Source organism: Lytechinus pictus, chromosome 18 (genome assembly GCF_037042905.1).
Source record: "Lytechinus pictus isolate F3 Inbred chromosome 18, Lp3.0, whole genome shotgun sequence".
Lineage (NCBI taxonomy): Eukaryota > Metazoa > Echinodermata > Echinoidea > Temnopleuroida > Toxopneustidae > Lytechinus > Lytechinus pictus.
The window spans coordinates 1,606,407-1,626,405 of NC_087262.1; the positions used below are offsets into that span (position 1 = coordinate 1,606,407).

The following is a 19,999-nucleotide window of genomic DNA, read 5'->3' on the forward strand; positions in this document are numbered from 1 at the left end:
CATTCTTGTTGCATTAATAATTTGTTATTAAGTTACTGATGTCAAGTTAATTTACCTATTTGATTAAAAAAGTCAATTTCCACTGGTTATGTTCAAATTTGCAAAGTTACACTTGTGATTTGTCCGTCATTGTTTAGCTTATTGTACTCATCCATTTTTTTCAGGTTGATACATCTATTCCCCATATCAATCATAAAAAAATCTTCATGATGGATATTTCATTCCCTTCTGAACATGCTCATGTTTGTGATTTGATCAGCCTAGTCAGATCAGGGAATTGTCCCTGCTCAGATACTGGATGTTAAATGGGGGTTAACATGCTAGAGGCAGTGCATAAATACTGCATTGCTGCAAACTCGGAATGGGCTGAAATATACCACTGTTACATAACAGAATGTGTATTCAAAACCGCTGAAGCGAGACAGATGAAATTTTTATAGAAGTTAGGTTATGAAATGAGCTTTCTAGTTCTGTTCATTTAATTGAATATGATACTATATTTTGGAATTAATTCAGCCGTATGTCAGAGGGACATTTTTTTTGGGACGCGCTGTATATGGCAATCAACTTTCTCATTCATGGCGTATGTGAAATTTTGATAAAATATTTACTCATTTGGTTAATCTCCATTTATTAATATCGACTAGTCGGTCATTTTAACGTCATGCATAAATTTAACACATTCAGTATTTTGTTTTACCCCTGCCATATTCATCTTTGCCATGCTGATTCTTGCCATTTTCGCACACAACTATCTTTTGAGGTAAAGTGTGGAGAACATTCATCAATTTAGTCATCACCACAGTTTTTGTTATAAATATACAGTATACAGAAATATCTCTCCAAGTGCACTCAACTCAAATCTTCCATATGATCACCAAACGGTACAGTGGAATAAACACATATTAAATCAAATTCACATTTGAAAGTATTTTTTTTAATTTGTAAATGTACATAAAAAGATAATGGTTATGATTCTGTCTGTGAGAACATGATATTCACCAACACTAAAAAGGCTGGGGATGGCAGATCTCTCGCTTGAGAACTTGGCCATTGATCCGATTGCGGACATTTTGCGCAAAATAGTGGCACCGGAACGTTCTCATCAGCCGCTGGGGTTGAACCAGTGTCAACACATAATACCCCACCCCTCCCCAGCTTTGTCTAGTCAGAACGATCCAGAGTCACTGTGCGCGAAACATCTTTGGGTGGCGTCCACAACACCCCTCCCATCCATGGGTCTACCAGCCCAGCCTGATTAAGGTTAATCATTGCTACACAAAGAATACCCACATCACTGGTCATAATCACTTCGAATACAATCATCCCTGTGCCTTAATGCAATATAAAAACAATTTGGTATCAGCAATCTGATTAGATTGATATATTCCTTGGCCTTGCAGATAGAGCAGTACTTTGATATAACAACTTAACAACGTGTACAAAGGCACATTCATAAAGGTCGATGAACTAATAGGAGCAGAAGAGACAGCTTACTTGGAATGTAATTCCATTATAAAAAGATTCACTTTAAAGTGTAAGTATGCTCCTGGGATGATGCTCAATTTAACCAATAAATTTACTGCAAGTGGTCTTCATACAGAGATGGTCATTCTACATTTAGGATTGTGGTGGGAATGTATCACACCCATGTTTCAAATAATAATAAAAGAAGTATTATTGTAAAGGAGTGTATCATATTCAAACAATAGACTTACGGACTTACAACATGATAGAGTTGGGATGGTTTCAATCACAAACGCTTTGCATTTTTACAGGTAACTCTTTACATGTCCATTCTTTTTGCGACAACAAAAATTGACTTCCAAGAGATCAATCATGCTACTTTTTCACAGGGTTAGCTGAAAAAATGCTACGAGTTACATGTCAGGGATTACTCAACTCATGCCGATGATACGTACATTGTAGCTCCCACAGCTAGTACTGATTCTTACATTGACCACAGAACATTATTTAAAGAAACGGTCATTAAATGCTGTTTAAACCTTCTCGTTTCTTGATTGTAAATGCATCGCTTTTCTTGGAATGGTACGCAAGAGCCACTGCATATAATTGAATTTTTTTTTAATAAGGAATTTTTTTTTAGATGAGGTCTTACAATAATGTTTTGAAAATCAATCCTCAATTGATGAGAGAAGAGGATCAATTAAACACACAAAGGGCTTTATATATCTTGGAGTGGGTAAAACATCACCTATGTACATTATTTCCATTGTTTTCCAAAAAATGCAATAGAATTCACTAAATTTGATAAACTAGCAGAAACATGTCATACATTATACTGAAACACATTTAAAGATTTTAAATGCTGTTGCCACTCCTTTCTTCTGGCTCAGTGGAGTTAAATTCATTTTGTTAAATGTCCTGGTCGACTTCATATCAAAACCGGTTCCTATATGTATTATACTGAGTGAAGTTAATCTGTTTTTCATGAAAATTTACACGGTAAACAATAACTATGCAAATCATCAGACTCACTGGAATACCCCATGTTCAAAAATTAAACTGATTTAAAAAATGAACATAACATGATCTATTGCAGTTGATACTGATACAAATAAACATCAGAACAGGAGTGCATTATAATCGGCAATGACAACAAGAATTCGAAAGGTACATTTCTCTCTGCTACTAGCATTTCCACGATTGAAAACTAGCAATTGATCTCACCAATGCAGTGATGCTCTGTTTCACACAGAGAATAAAGTGCGCAGTTTTTATAGTTGCACTTTAATATTTGTGAAACACCCCACTTGTGGACTACTTCATTTTTCTAATAGAAAAGAACAGTGAGGTAGCACAATTAACGTGAAATAAAATCATGACGTTTGAATGCCAAGTGTCTGGTCTGTTACCAAAGAACGATAACCTGGCTACTAGACTTATATTGTTTAGACCAATGCGTTCAGTAAATGCCGATACAAATCAATAACGCAATCACCATACTGAGATGGCAATATATTAGTATTTCAGAATAATACACCACAGAATTTTATACATTAGAATTATATGTTTGTAAAGGAAGTTAAAAAATAAAGCCTTAAACCAAGTTATTTCAACGAGACCTCGCTGGACACACCCAAGAATATTAGAATTCAGACTTTGATAGTACTCTATATAAGATATGAGATTGGAACACGCTCACATTATTTTGCTAGTATATAAAGTGACTGAAATTAATCGAACAAGAATTACTAATCAAACATTCTCTATTAAAATAATACTAAGATGCAAATTACATGACCAGCTTGGTAAAAATGAAATGAATACTATTAATCATATCAATATTAACACAATAAAATGAATACTTTTAGTCATATTAATATACAGGGATGTGAAGGATTACAAAGAGCTGAAAAAGCAGAAAATGCTGAAGCTCCTATACTTTGTGAAAATGTAATCCACAAAAAGCTAATACAGCAAATAAAAATGGTAAATTAAGCTAAGCTTAAAGCTGAACCTTTGCACACTAATTTGGTATTAACATAAGACTAATGGATTCTTAGAAGACTATCTGAAGTTAGATTCAATTACTTTCATAGTACAAACACTGAAGTCACCTCCTATTTCTCTTGATAAAGAAATAAATAACTAACTGTAGCACTGGATTTTCACTTCACCCTTCTCCTCCTTCACCATAAAAGGCAGAGAAGGGGTGAGGGCAGAATCTCTCCTCCAATTTTTCGCACGACTTTAAGCAAAGAGCGAGCGAGCCCCTGCGATGTTTGGCTTTCTTCCTTTCGCAAGTCTCGCACGTATTTTGAGACCACATTAGTGACATCAAGGGCACGAGGTTCTGAAGTTACCCAACATCTCATACTTGAACGTCAAAATCAGTTCTCCAGGAAACTTTGTTTGGGGTATCAAGCATACAATTTTTGTTATGCCCGTGACTCTGAGCTTTTGGACAGGACGCAGATACCATATCTTGTTGACAAGCCTAGGGTCATTTAAGCCCTATTCTTGGAGGCTCTCTTCAACATCACAAACCATGAACAACAATCAGCACTCGTTAATACTACATTAAGCCAATTCTTATACTGAGTGCTAAATCTTGCTCATTTCTACATCCAAACTGTTTCAATCCCTCACAGGCATATTGTAAATGCACAAAAGGTTTAACAAAGTCAATAATTTAATCAGATATTGAATAGAAATAGTCATCTTACTGTCTTTTCCATATGTGTGCCGAAACTAGACACACGCTCTGAAAGTAAATTTGTAAATCATATGATCCTATGACACCACACTTCAACTATTAGTTACATGTAAATATTAACAATATAAATGATGAAAATTGCGTGCAGTGTATGACGTTGAATACTTCATCAAATAGATCAAATATTGACAGTCATATTCCCTATGATGAAGATCAAGAACCTTCAGAAGTCAATATCCATATATTCACAGATTATGATCATAGCACTAGTAAACATATCATCACAGTGCTGTACTAGTCAATATGCAACATTGTGCCGACGTATCTTTACAAAATTAACAATTTGTGTCTTCACCAAAAGGAGGGAATTCGAAATTGCAAGTCTTTTGTCTCAGAAATTTGATTCATTTAACTTTTGATAGAATATACAGATATATAATATATACATATAAATTTGCGTTCTTCCACATGTTCCAAAGAGGAGCCAGCTGAAGCTAGTGTACCTATCTACACACACCATTATGTCCAGGGTTAGTTCACTCCCGTAGGGACAATACTGCCCATAAAGTCCTGTTAGACCAAGAATGGTTTGGCTTGCTCAGAGTTCTAGTTTCCTAGCCTGTTCCCAGGTGAATTCCGAACGGCCAAAATGACCAAAGGTGGCGGTCTTTCGGTAGATGGGTTTCTTCAGGTCCAGATCCCTGCACGGAATTAAAAATAAAAATTTAAAGATTGTTGGCTTGGTCTGCTTTATTAGAAGAAAACTACCAATACATATGTGATTTGAGTCAATTCGGGCATTTTGTAACACTGCCTGTTCTTGTGATGTCAACAATCATCTTCACCTTTTCAGGACCATTCACATTTATAACTGGGAAGAATATTACAGTAAAAATGTCCACTATAATATAAATGATAACTGGCTTTTATATAGCGCGATAACTATGACTGCTCAAAGAGCTTCACAATTATCATTATCCTGTCACTGGATTCATAGCCTGTTAGGCGCACACTTGTCAAACCAACCCAAATTATTGTTGTTTCCTACTGGTACCCAATTAGCACCTGGGTGGAGAGTGGCAAAGTGTGGATTGACGCCTTGCCAGAGGATGCTAGGCCATGGTGGGATTTGAACACATGACCCTCTGATTGCAACGCGTGAGTCAGAACCAAGACATCATGGTGCTTCCACTGCCAAGGATTTCTCTACAGATGCCCTTACACTTTACATATGAACAAAAAAACAAATGCATCGTACCGGCCGAACATCCGCATATACATGTAGTGCAAGTTACTAACACCAAACACTAATGTTAGTTGCATTCAATAAACAAATAAAACATAAAATAACTTGACAACTTATAATACAAATACATAATAAATCAAATATTCTCTGATTTTTTTTGTCAAACAATTTCTGAATAAAAAAAATGTTTGAATAGAAAACTATTACCAAGGATTATACTAATTTGAATGTCAAGGTCAATAAAAGCTGTGCCATCTTCTAAAGTCAGAAGAGTTGCCAAGTCCAGAAAACCTTACAATACTAATGATATACGATGCACTCTGACAAGTCATTTCACTTTAAAATGCTGAGGAGTGAAGCAATACAAATAATTCTGGTAAAAACAATTTTTTGGAGGTAGACTTACTTGACAATGACGCCAGGCCTGAGGTCAAAGTTCCTCTTAACAATACGAAGGAGTTCTTTCTCCGAGTACTCTGATGTTCCATAATGGAAAACTGAGATAGACAATGGCTCGGAGATACCAATAGAATACGAAACCTAGGAGATACAAATGCATGTAAGAAACACAAATTAGTTTCAAAGAACCCATCCAAACCTACAAACATTTACAATATGTATCATAAAAAGTGTGCATATCCTACTCAAATTTTTTGGAATAGGATAAAATATGTCATCGATCACTGCCAAAGACCTTTGGCTTTCAGAAATCAAAATTTCAGACCTGGTTATGGGTAATACGGTTAAAGTTATGGACCATTAATGAAACGTTCACAAAAACACAGTGTTAAAGGTTATTTAATCAAGGTCCGTCTTACAAAGAGTTAAAATTGATCCGATCACCCACAACTATGGAGAGCAAGCAACGTCAACATCTAAATACGTTTGTGCAAAATATTTTCTAGATATGATAAATATTCATACATTCACCGTTTTCTTGACAATATAGATGGATTTCTATATACTTGAGGTTGAACGGATCAATTCTAACTCTTTGTAAGATGATGCCCTGATCAAACAACCTTGTTACGATTTTGTGCAAGTTTCATTAAAGCTGTTAGGAATGACTTTGCGCACGACCTGTTACCCTTTCTTGGATTATATTATATACCTCATGTAGGTTGACTAAGCAAATAAGAACATGATCCAGTCATGTGTAAAGTTATGCATAACTTTACAAAGAGCTTTAAGAAACACCCAGCGGGTGACAGCCTCTTTTATCAAATCCCAAAAGGTAGTAGAGTAGGGTAATCCAGAAGCCTTTTGTAACATGTACCTGAACTAAAACACGCTTGCAAAGTCCTGCCTTGACCAGAGACTTGGCTACCCAGCGAGCAGCATAGGCTGCGGACCTATCCACCTTGGAGAAGTCCTTGCCAGAGAAGGCACCTCCGCCATGGGCGCCCCACCCTCCGTAGGTATCAACGATGATCTTCCTTCCAGTAAGGCCGGCATCACCCTTGGGGCCGCCGACGATGAAAGACCCTGAGGGGTTCAGATGGTAGACGGTGTTCTCGTCAAGGTATTTCTTTGGGATGACGACATCGATGACCTGTTCCCTGAGAAGTTTCTGAAGGTCTGGTAGAGTGATGTCGGGTGAATGCTGGGTGGAGATAACGATGGTGTGGACACGTAGAGGTACACAAGCTCCCCTGTCCATCTTATATTCTACGGTAACCTGTTTGAACAAAAAATATGAAAAATATAACATATCAAAACATTTCATTATACATCTTTATTCCAACTAATACTTTAAACACATAAATCTCTTAATTTATTATGAAGGGTATAGAACTTGGCTTTAACAACCAAGATCTTTTGAGCATTGTATTCGCTGGAATGTTTTCAAGTACATAATTTTCTGTAAATGACCAGGTTCCCATCGTTTTCTTGAGTTTATGACTAGAGTTGATGGGATATACTTGACACTGTCTTCAGCACAGGGAAGATTGCAGTACACTTCATATGCTAAATGTGTTCTTTTCTGTTACACAGGCTGACAAGAATCTTGTGCATATACTGTACGTCCATGTAAAAGCTGGTGACAAGCTTCAAAACTGGCTTTTTTGCAGATGTAGCCATTAGAAAAAAGTAATGTCAAAATTTGATCTGTTAAATCAATCTCATGTCAAAATATTGATTAATGTGATCTGGTGGATTCGTTATTCAAAAAGTTGATGAACTGTAAAAAATGTCAAATTTAATACACAAAACATTTGTAAAGAAATAGAAATTCAGCTGTAATATAAGAAGATGATATGACATGTAGAGTTCTAAGAATAAAAATACTTAGCACTGATGTACGAGATGAAGTCATGGGCACTTTATTCTTCTAAGCTGTTCACAGATTTATTATTCCGTTGGTCTACTTCTTAGATAGTCTAATACAACATGGATCTAACCCATTTGGTCTACTATTCACTTGGTCTAATTGCCATTTGGTCTACACTACATTTCCACTTTGTCTACTCATTATTTTTCACTTTGTCAAATTAAAGTTTGGATCATAAATTATCTAACCATATACAGTAAGTGGTGTTAGACCAAGTGGGTATTAGACGAAATGGGTAGGCCTATAGCCCAACTGGTGGATAGGCTAAATGGTAATTAGACCAAATGGTTAGTGGACTGAACTAGTTGTAGACAATGTAGGATTAGACAATGTGGGACGAGATCAAACGCAAAGTAGAGCAATCAGATGTAAACTAAACAGCTAAGTCAAACTGACCAATAAATGACTAGTTTTCAACTCACCTGTGATTTACAGTCAGGTCGAAGCCTTCTGTCTCCTCCATGTCTGATTTCAGCCATTTTACGTGTAAGAGCATGGGCTAACACTACAGTCAGAGGCATGCACTCCTCTGTCTCATCACTGGCATAACCAAACATTAATCCCTGAAGAAAAAAAAAATTTAAATGAATAATCTTCGCTTACAACAATTATGTCTCAACATTCACATAAACGAATTGCTAATATATTGTCCATGAAAATGAGGACTGTTCCATTCTTGTCTCCAACAGATGGATCTCTATCTAGACAAGACTACCGACATTTATTTGTATATGTGGGACAGACTCACATTCTGAAGCCAACACAAATTGGTCATTCTTTCAAGTGTAAAATACATTTCATGCCAATTGATAATTCAAAGACAAGTTAAATAGAATCACTGAAACAAACCACTGAAGTCTGAAGTATTTTCAGTTACACCCATGAAAATGAAACTTGGGATACTTTTCCAGCTACCCCCCCCCCCCACAGAACCATTTAATTACCCTATAAATCAATGCTTACTCAGTTCCAGACCTGCCAACCTCTGGGAATGAAAAACTATTCTGTGATAAAAAAACTGTATTTCATAATAAAATGCTTGGCGCACTCGCTCATCGCGGAGCTCAAGCTGCATGCAAGCTAAAATGCACACTAAAATGCACACTGCTCTTGCAGATGAAAAAAAACCTTAAAACATGTGTATATCTTCACCCTGGTTTTAACAAAATGATTGAAAAAAAAACCAAGTTACCTGAAATTACATTGATCTAATAACCATATTTGTGTACGTTTTATGAAATAGAGACATATAGAGATTATTTTTCTCAATAAATTACGATTTAGTAAAAAAAAAAAAAACGTACTATAAAATATGGCTAAAACGTACTGGTTGGCAGGTCTGCAGTACTTCAACCCCACCCCAAAATTCATGCAACCTTGTGTGTTATTACCTGATCACCGGCACCTATATCATCTTCAGCCTTTCCTACGTGAACTGATTGTGCAATCTCACGTACTTGCTGCTCAATGGCCACTAACACATTACAGGTATCATAGTCAAAACCTGATGGTACAAACCAAACAAACTTGGGTTTTAGAGATTAGGTAATCCAACACAAATGAAAAGTTGTTCTGATACATTAAAGGAAAATCAGAGAAGCAGATAGAAAACAATTTTAAACAAAATTTTATAAACAATAAGAAATTCATGATTTTTTTTAATTAAAGATGTTTTGCAATCGCTCTACCAATGTGGATTTCCAATTGGCTTCATGTATAATGTCATGTTGTATGATAACTTCTCCATGTGCTCCAATACACAAAATGACTCAAATATAATCCTTTTCAAAAGCTTTACTTGGAACAATATTTTCCTTCTGTCAACACAATACACATTTACCATTATATGTCTATGCCTTCTATGTTACACTTTCTTAACTGTCACAATGTAAAAGGACTTGAGGAAAAAACACAAATTCCTGAATATTAAAGGACAAGTCCACTCCAACAAAAAGTTGATTTGAATAAAAAGAGAAAAATCCAACAAACATAACACTGAAAATTTCATCAAAATCGGATGTAAAATAAGAAAGTTATGACATTTTAAAGTTTCGCTTAAATTTTGCACATCCTGGCTGGTATGCAAATGAGGAGACTATGACGTCATCCACTCACTATTTCTTAAGTATTTTATTATATGAAATATTCTAATTTTCTCCTCATTGTCAAGTGATACGATTAATTCCTCCCTGAACATGTGGAATTAGCATTGTTTAATAATATATGGTTCAGTCAAGTTGGTCCTTATTGTCAACTCTATAAAAAGTTCAAACAATAAAAAACAAAAGAAATAGTGAGTGATGGACATCATCGACTGACTCACCTAGTTGTACATATCACTGTTTTGTGAAAAATAAGCGAAACTTTAAAAAGTCATTTCTTATTTTACATTGATTTTGATAAAATTTTCAGCACTATGCTAGTTTGATTTTTCTCTATATTCATTTCAGCATTTTCCTGGGGTGGACTTGACCTCTAAAGGAGAATGAAATATTGAGAACAAATAAGAGTGTTAACATCACTAATCAATGTAGACATCCTCCCATTTGCAATGCAACCAACATGTGTTATGTCAGAGCGGTACAACTCCACGAATTCTTGCCTTCATATCTTATTTATATTGCGACTTATATCAAGCCTATAGATCACTTTTTTTCATAAGAGATGTCATAGGGCTTCCATGACATATATCATGGACAAAGGGTTTGTTCTATATAAGAATGAGGAAAAATAGATGTTTTGGGGTATGTTTTCAGTGTACAAATGGGAGAGATGTAATTCTGTTACATGACAAATCTTGGTCGCTTTGCCAATGGGAGATCTACATAACACTCATGATTTTAATGCCGATGCTCTTTACTTTCGTATTGTTCTTTACCTTTCATCGATCTTATTCTTTGAATGTTCTGAACTCATAAAAGCTAACTTGAGCCATGGATTTTCATTCTCATTGAAGTAATGGAAGAGTTGTGAATTCAGGATGATTAATTCGTACTTAACTGATCTTTTTAGGCCCTTTGAAATCCATTCATATCAATTAATATTTGAGCCATTACATCTGCTAACAGTAGTAATAATAAGTATTTTTCCTTATCAAATAGATTTAAGTTTTGTTTTTAAATTTGATATCCAGTAGTAGTATTGTATATCTTACCTTGAGACGAGTCATCATATCCTATGGCTTTAATGGCATTCCTTACACACGATTGGTAGTCCACATGGGCGTTAGACGTCACCTCACCAAACACCATGATCATACCGGTCTTTGAGGCACATTCTAAACAAAACAAACAAAATTGAAAAAAATAATAAACATTTTCACAAATCACATCTAGTTATTCAGAATATTTACACTGAACCTTTTTTTTACTACAGTGTATGTACATGTATAAGCAGCTTTTATGAATTCACTAAATAATTATTTTAATTATTCTGACATATAACTATTAATCAGTTCACCGCCCGGTCTGGATTAGAGCCATATTGGAGGGCACTTGTTTTAGAAAATTATAGAGATGACCCACCAATAATCAAACACAATCTTTTCTTTCTTCTTTTGATAAATGCTGAATCATTGCAAAGCCTAGAATTTCCTCAGTCAAATTTTGTGTCTTTGTTCTGGGGAGTGTCATGCCTATTGACATGTTCACAAAACAAAAAACCCTATGATATTCACTGAATATCTATCATAATAGCTGAAATCCTTGCATCTGATTGGCTCAGAGCAAATTTGCAAGTGAAAATCGCTGATATGTTTCATGAAACAGAGCTAGATCCTCACTGGAACAATAACATAATGAACTACAAATGAGAGGAGAGCAGAAAATGGGAAGCTGGAAAAATTTTAATTATCATAATTTCATCATACATGTAGATAAGGCATGAAAGCCAACCTGAAATCTAAGAAATTAACGAGTCATGTTCAGAATCTAAAAAAAGGAATGAAATATTAGTTTTCATGCACTCCATATGGAAAATATGAACAAGGATCAGACATTGCATCAGCATTCAGAATCTACTGTAAACAATATTTTGAAAGATGATGAAATCAGTAATACATGGATGCGAGGAATCCTACCATCTGGCTAACCATATGTTGCCAATACTACACCCAGTATAAAATATCAACCTGTGAAAAATTCTAGATATATGTCATGACCTTAACCCTTTAGCACCTGAACCGCCTGAGACCGCCCTTCCTATTTCACACTGAACCGCCCTTAACCGTCCGTACGTTTTCTTTGCGCTATAGTATCTCTTGTCTATGATTTACCGTGGTAATATTGCGTGTGCATATCGTATAGGTTGGCTGCTACATAGATCTGCATAGAAAAGTGTATGCTCCTATTGAGTATAATAGAGAAAAACCGATTGACATGCATCGGTGTGTAGCAAGTTCCAGACCGTTGCGCAGTCAATCTCAGCAAAGATGGCTGCGTCCATGTCTCGGAAAACCACTTACTTCGCCGAAGAAGCTCGGGCCTTGCTATATGTTCATCAAAACGTTGGATATCACACAGAGTGACATCTAGATGTGAGTTGGAATTAATTTTTGACATATTTGATCCAATATTTGGCGAAAACTTTAGTATTCTGTCAGTGATACTTTACATTTTTTTGAAGACGTGGGACTGGGGCGGCTGAAACCCGAACTTTGTTTTTTTTCTTCTCGCTCTGCAAACGATTGTCAAAGGTCAATATTCGTACATCTGATTGAACTTTGTCATGTACCATTCTATTCAACAGGTCCTATGCTACAAAATAAATATAACTTGTAATGAACAAAAGTAAATTTATAAAAAAATATTTCAATTTGTTTGGAATAATGCCTACTTATTACCAGTTTTATTGTTTCCTCCAGTGAGTAATTGCCATTATGCATAGGAATCTGTAGGTGCTAGAGGGTTAATAAGTGAACAATCACTGCTTCATGATATTGATAAAAAAAATACCAGCATGGTTTTCAGACAGGCAAAATCCTGTTTAGTCCCGGGAAATATGAAGGGGCTAAGGAGGGGGTGGGGGGTTAGCACCACAATTACGGTGCAAAGCGGAAAGAGAAAGAACAGGGCTAGTGGGAAGCAGAGAAAACAATAAAGGCATAAATGCAACATCCAAACTGCAGTATTCATGACATATTGAATAGCCGCATCCAAGCCAAGGCACGCTCAAATGGAAAAAAAAAAGGAAATTTCTTATCACTGGTTAATAAAGCCATTAGAACAGGACTAATAATTCTACATGTATATGAATGTGAGAAAGTGAAATTGTGAAGGACAAAGGATATTAAAGAGTAAGAAACAAAAAACAAGTGTGAAAAGCCTAGTAAATGAGTACACATTTAATAGAAAACTGGAGTTAACAGACATGACATTGCAATTTAGTACAGCGCAAATATTTGGAACAATGTTTACTTGAAATAAAGTTTAGTATGGTATTAGCATTGGTCTACATGCATTGCATGACTTGGCAAATTTTCATATAATTCTATCATTCACAGTATTTGGATGTAAACAAATACATCAGGCCTGAATACATTGTTTGGTGGGAAGGACTCTTCCTAAGAAATCGCTCTAAAGTTATTTATTCATTTATCTGCTAAACCATCTATATTGGATGAATTTATCTATAATGCTCTCGTGAGTGCAACAGCTGTTGCTAATATCGTGGATTTAATTTACAGCATAATGATAATATGTACTGCTTGAGTTCCACTCCTAATGTGAATTCAATTCATCTGTTGGAAGTGTAGCTTTGAATATTAACTGGTGGAGTACACTCAAAGAAACATATTGACTTGGAACACATCTATTGTGAAAAATCAGACAGGCATACCACCAAATCCAAGCAGATGCACTGAAGTGTACAGGAAAATAGAGTCAGGGCATTAAATACACTCACCTTATTACCAAAAAATTTAATTTGCACCTTCAAAATGTTATTAGTCAAATTAAACTCATGTTTTCTAAATCAAAATGGTTTTTACAATGGTTACTATCATGACTCACAGACCACTCTCTTACAGCACCAAATATACAACTATTTTACTCTTCAGCTACATACAATATTAGGTTTTTCAAGCAAGGCTCCACACTAACTTTTTTTCTCGCCGGCCTGATCGGTCTACCAATATCATCAATTTCATATTTTTGGTGGCCCGCCAAGCAAATTTGGTGGCCCGACTCTCATTATTGGTTGCCCCGGGCCACTGCTAAATTTGAGCCATGATTAAAGTGTACATGTAGCTCTTTTGCCCCCTCTTTTTTCCTTATCTCTTTTCAGCCTTGAATTCATACCTTTTAATTGCCCCTTTCAACTTTTGCATTCCTGTCATATTTTGTTAACAAATAGTAACTCTGTAAATGAAGTATTACTTACCACAGGCGACCTTTGCGTTAGGGTCAATAGCAAGATGAGCGTCAAGAACCGCATCACTCACTTGATCACAGATTTTGTCTGAAAAAAAAAAAAAAAAAAAAAACCATGAAGAAGTGAAGGTTTTATTGTTTCAACTGATGAATTAAAGTGGAATTAAGCATTGTTCTTCCCTGGTCTGTGATTGGACTGTTTGGGTATCAAGGAATAAAGCCAGAGAGGCCGAGACCAAATTTAAAAAAGAAAGAGCCCACTGGTTAGCTAAAATGTTTCCTTTTATCTTATGACCACAATGCTCAGAGTGGAACATTTAATTGCCGAGCTAATCATGGCTTCTCAATGGTGGGAATATCTGGAAAGTTCATTAGCAGCAGCATACTGCTTATGTGGAGGCCTGGCAGGAGAGGTCAATTGGAAGTGAAGTTCCAGAAAGAGGACGCTCCATATCAAGTACTCAAGGAGACGAGCAGATTGGTAATCAGGACATCATTGGCCTTCATTCCATTTGGGGTCAACTTGCCAAATGGTTAATAAATTGAACCACAAAAAAAATTATGCTAAAACTTTGAAATCAATCTCAACGTCAAAATGATTTTGGAACTCTCCCTGTGCTTGCCTAAAGCATGGACATCAACACAGCAGCCTTATCAGACCTGCCAACCTCTGGGAATGAAAAATTGTATTCTGTGATAATAAAAACTGTCCTTTTCCCCAAAAAAGTGTATTTCATAATAAAATGTGTGGCACACGCGCTCATCGTGGCGCTCAAGCTGCATGCAAGCTAAAATGTGCACTGCTCTTGCAGATAAAAAAACAACAACATTGAAACATGTGTATATCCCACCTTGTTTTTAACAAAATGATTGGAAAAAAAACAAGTTACATGAAATTACATTGATCTTATGACCATATTTGTGTAAGTTTTATGAAAAAGAGACATATAGAGATGATTTTTCTCAATAAATTACGATAAAAAAAACAAAAAAAAAACGTACTATCGTATTTTGGTTGCAAAAAAATACTAAATACGCCCAAAACGTACTGGTTGACAGATCTGCCTTATTAATCAAACTTATCAAGGCATCAGTTACCAGCACATACATATCAAATTCCATGGTAAACTATTGAACAGAATTGTAAGAAAGCAACCTTATAGTGTGCCTAAATTAAAAAGATTTCATGCCAATAATTCAGTTACATTTACATGTAGATGTAGTTCATTTCTTGCAGTTGGTTGTAGAAACTGCCATGTAATGGTAAGCTACATAGTCACTGTGCTGCGCAAGAAAGAACTTAAACAATGACTCCACAATTTGGTGGAATAATCAGTACGAAAAAGAAAATGTAAATAGGTGTATATCAAACAGTTGAAACCTTTGTGTACACAAGATCCTCCCTTGCCATGCCTACTATTTACCCATTGTATTAACTCCTAGTGCAGTACTTGAGTCCCTTGGAGTATTCAAATTCCAATGTCATTTCTTGACAGTTGGAACCTGAAAAACCCATAAGATGTTTCTATACTAGATCCATCCATACATATATGAATGCCTAGCGAAATGTAATTTCAATTCTTCTGAAGTAACTTATCTCTTTACCTTTCCTTGGTTAAAATCTTTACGCTACCCTGTTAATTTTTTTAATGCTCTTATGAATTAATCCACTAATCCAACACCATCAAACGAATACAACGCACCTGGCAGCCTCCCCTGTTTTCAATATAGTCAATTTTTTTACAGATGTAAGTGATTTAGAGGCAAGATATTCAATATACCAGTGGTGTTGACTTTCCGATTATTATATTGACAAGTCTGATAGTGATTTAGGCATGATGGGTGCATGGGATACATTAAAATAAAACATCTATTAATATTCACTTAATTATTTCACACTGTCAATGCCATCTGCAGAGGAACCAATACAACTATACAAGATAAAAAAAGGCTTTCAAAACAATGCATGACTTCGCTTACTCAGCATTTCTTGAACGTAGTAGGTCCAATGTCCACGTTGAAGTGGCTATTATTATTGAAAAGTTTATGGATTATTTGTATTTTCTACACACTACTCCTTTCGGGGGCTCAACCTAATTGTACAGATCAAAGGAACAATTTTGACATTTTTGCAATGCCAACTTGGCAGATGGCCAACAAAAGCAGAGAAGAGCTCAACGTTGCATGTGACCCTAAAGACCATACCTGTTGTATTCGAAGATGAAAAGAGTGAATTCATGAATGACGAAGGTTCACATCATTTAATAGCAAATATATTGATTTGTAATGGACAGAAGTAATTGGTCACTTATGACAGCAAGAACAAACTGATCCCCATCCCTGTTCTACTTCTACCTTCCTTGGTATGCAGTCCCATAGAGGTTACTGCTGGAGATGTGTTGCTCTCAGAATTTGGGCAAGACCGGTTTCAATAGGTTACCAACATGGCGCATAATGCTTTGTTAGGCAAGTCCAATTCACAAGAAATTGCACCATGTTAGTATTCCCCTTGAAACCTGGTTGGCTGAACTCTCTCTATTACAAGTACAATGGCTCTGGTTGCTTTTATTCAATGAATGAAAGTACATGTTCAAAACCCATATAGAGGGTACACAAAGAGGGAGATCTTTCTTATCTAAATCCTAAGGGGATGTCCTCAAACATAGGCTTCAATATGGTCTGAATGTTTAAGCCAGGGTTTGAGGACATACCAAATGTTAGCAGTTTTCCCCATTAGCAGTTTTCTAATTTTACTCTATATATGATTTCTTGAAACATATATATTCTTGACACCGCCATCAAGACTAGAATGCTAGATCAAGAACGAGGATAATGAGGAAACTACTTTCCATACGTACATGTACATCAACATACACTGGCTAGAATCACCCGGGCCCTGTTGAATAAAGGTTACTATAACTTTGAAGTCAATAGTATCTTTCCATGGAATGCTTGATTTTGATTGGTTGTTGAGCATTGTTGTCATGGCAGTTACCATTGAATGACAAATACAATGGGACCAAGGTGCGACACTGACAGCCGCTTGATTAACTTCTTTGTTTTTAACGAGGCCATTCTGAATTCATCTTACATAATTTCAGTCACAATCTGCAAATAAACCACCCACTTTTCTTTAAATAGTACTTGGTATGCTGCAAACTTTACTAACCACAAAACAAACAGATGTACATATCTGCTGAGCCAGCAAAAATTTGGAAGGACATATTATCATTTTGATCCTAATAAGTAACCCCAGCTAAAAACAATGCACAGATGTTGTGTTTGAACTGGGTAGAAGGTGTCTTTGTACTGAAGGCCTCCAGCATGAATTCAAAGCATAAATGTGGATTAAAATGTGCTGCATTGTTGATTTCAGACACATGATTAAGGGGTCAAAGGTCACTAAGAACTGCTTTAAACCAGATTGATTTATCTTGCCATCATAGCAAACAATGATCATTCACTGTGTTTGCTCATCTACTTGAAGCCTACTATTATGGCAGATCTTAGGGCAGTTCTGCCAAAAGTCCATCGAGCCATGTTTGAACTCACCCCATTTGTGTTGTCAAAAAACATAACTCCAAAAAATATTTATAGCTTTAGCAATAGAAAAGCACCTTTTTTAAACTGAAAATGTCACATGACCTTATTTTACAATGTCAATAAAAAAAGTAGGGCATAGTGCAACATTTTATGAGTGGAAATATCTGATTTTTCATTTGTAACAAATTCTAATGAATGAATGAAACTGTGTGTGGGAATGTGGGATGCTTTAATAATCAGTAAAGAGGCCCAAATCACACCCCTTGCCTCTTCTGTACAAATGTTCAAACATAAATCATAATGCAATTTTCCCATAGCATAGCTGGTGGAATGCTCGGCTCCATTTGATATGTACATTTAAGTTGAAATATAAATCTAAACATGGATTCCATCTCAATCAGAGCAGCATGCAGAAACTCATGTTTCTTTTCCACATTAGAACTAATCCTGCATTAACAATTGCTTAAAAATTGAAATTAAAATTTCATTATTTAATAAAACATAATTTTAAATTAATCTATGAATTGTTCTTCAAAATGGCACTTAGTTATCATCAGAGCTACATCATATCAAAGTGGTTCAAGCGTCAAGCCTATAGTATTTGCAGTATTTACGAATAGATACACGAGATCGGTCTTGTAAGAAACCTCTAATTTTTCTTATTTTTGGGGGGAAACTGTCATACCTTTATAAGCATTAGGTGTTATAAAGTATGCAATTTCATAAAATTTCAGTTAAGAATTTGTTGGATCATTTGGATGGTTACAATGTGATATGAAGGGAATTCCCTTCTTGTGTATTAAGTTCACTTGGCATATGCATGTCTAGGCTCTGTGATATAAGGACAATATAAAAATATCATTAAAAAATATCATCACAGAGTCCTCTAGGCTAGTCACAACCTCTGCATGTTAAAACCAATACACTATTTGTCAAAGAGTAGGGTGTTCACCCGTTGTACTGCATCTGCCTGTCCCAGCAAAGATCTTCAGTTCAAGTCAATCTTAAAGTTCAATTTCCATAATAATCAATATAATGATTGTGGGCATTAACAGATAGACAGCATTGATGAATAAAGGGCAGGGAACCTCGAATTAAGGGCAAGAAATACGGCAATGAACATGATAATTTAGTACAGGTCTAGATTCTAGATCTAGATCTAATAAAATAATTTATCAAGCTAGTACAAAACTCAACATGGCAAAATTAAATCAAAATTAGGCAAATATATTGTACAATTCTATTGCTGAAATATTATTTTGTGAAATTAAGTTTAAGGAGTAAGATAGAATAAGAAATGTTGCAAAAAGCATTATATTGAATCTAGATCTAACTAACTTGTTAGGCCTACCAAACTCTTGAGCTCCCCCCCCCCCACCCCAAACTGACTGGCCTGCCGGCTGTTACATTTATATTTCATAACCTTGTTCATTGAATGAGTGCTGTGACTGAAGTGAAGGTCTGAGAACAGAAAGTTTTTATCCGACTTCTGCTCTTTGTTTGTCACTGTGAGTGTGAATGTGATGTGATGGGAATCGCAGAATGCAGATTGACACGATCGAAATTGAAGCTTTCCTACTATTAATCCTAGACACAGTAACTTGAGTAAGGTACACCTGACATGCCTGATCATGCTGATAAAGCATACTAATTTACAATAATCTGCACAAATTTGGATTGAATTTAAACCAAGCTAAGCCTATAATTTCAAGGCCAGGCAAGCTGCAAGGCCGAGGGCAATCACACGTCCGTCGCCGGGAAGCGACCGGCGCCAGGCCATTGTTGCACTTCGCTCCCGGATCCAGCCGGGAAATTTGGATGACCAATTTTCCAAGCTCCAGCGCAAATCATCTAATGAAAAATATTTGAGTTTTGGTGGCTCACTTACCTGGATGTCCCTCTCCAACGGATTCTGATGTGAAGAGAAAGGTGTCTCCCTCAGCTACAGATGAAACATGATTTTCTTGAGCCATTTTCGTTAATAACAAGAAGGACTTGTTGTGGTAAAAAGGTGAAGCGCGAGCGTGTCCTCTCACGGTGAAGGCAATCGTGTGAAAGAGGACTGTCACAGAATCGCGCGACCATTTAGCTGTGTTGTGCCTGTCACCTGACTTGAATACAGACTGGTGATTGGATGCGATTCTCACAATGCAGTATACGGTATAGTCGACAGGCAAGGCTACCCATGCACAATCTCAGCGCAGTGGTGCATATTGATTGTGAAGTCGAAGGAAGAAACAGATAGAGACTAGAGTTTATAAAATCAATAATAATTTTGACAGAATCATGGAATGCCTCAATGCTATAGAGATGAAATTCTCACAAAATTA

General features: G+C 36.0%; 1 protein-coding gene across 1 annotated transcript; it reads right to left on the minus strand.

Moving 5' to 3' along the window:
* Nucleotides 1-915: 915 nt before the first annotated feature.
* LOC129281783 (S-adenosylmethionine synthase-like) lies at nt 916-19,792 on the minus strand. Its single transcript, XM_054917706.2, has 8 exons — nt 19,558-19,792; nt 14,137-14,214; nt 10,913-11,035; nt 9,150-9,262; nt 8,181-8,321; nt 6,703-7,104; nt 5,833-5,966; nt 916-4,881 (listed from the first exon to the last, which is right to left on the minus strand). Exons 1-8 carry the CDS (start codon nt 19,640-19,642, stop codon nt 4,779-4,781), a joined length of 1,179 nt encoding a protein of 392 aa, XP_054773681.1. The 5' UTR covers nt 19,643-19,792; the 3' UTR covers nt 916-4,778.
* Between the last annotated feature and the right edge of the window lie 207 nt (nt 19,793-19,999).

Bases quoted from the DNA above. Each gene is read 5' to 3' on its own strand.
- LOC129281783 (XM_054917706.2), bottom strand. From the start codon at position 19,642: ATGGCTCAAGAAAATCATGTTTCATCTGTAGCTGAGGGAGACACCTTT. The intron at 11,036-14,136 runs GTAAGTAATACT...TGTTTTGTTTAG, and splicing joins TAACGCAAAGGTCGCCTGTG to AATGTGCCTCAAAGACCGGT. The intron at 4,882-5,832 runs GTAAGTCTACCT...AATTCCGTGCAG, and splicing joins AGGCCTGGCGTCATTGTCAA to GGATCTGGACCTGAAGAAAC.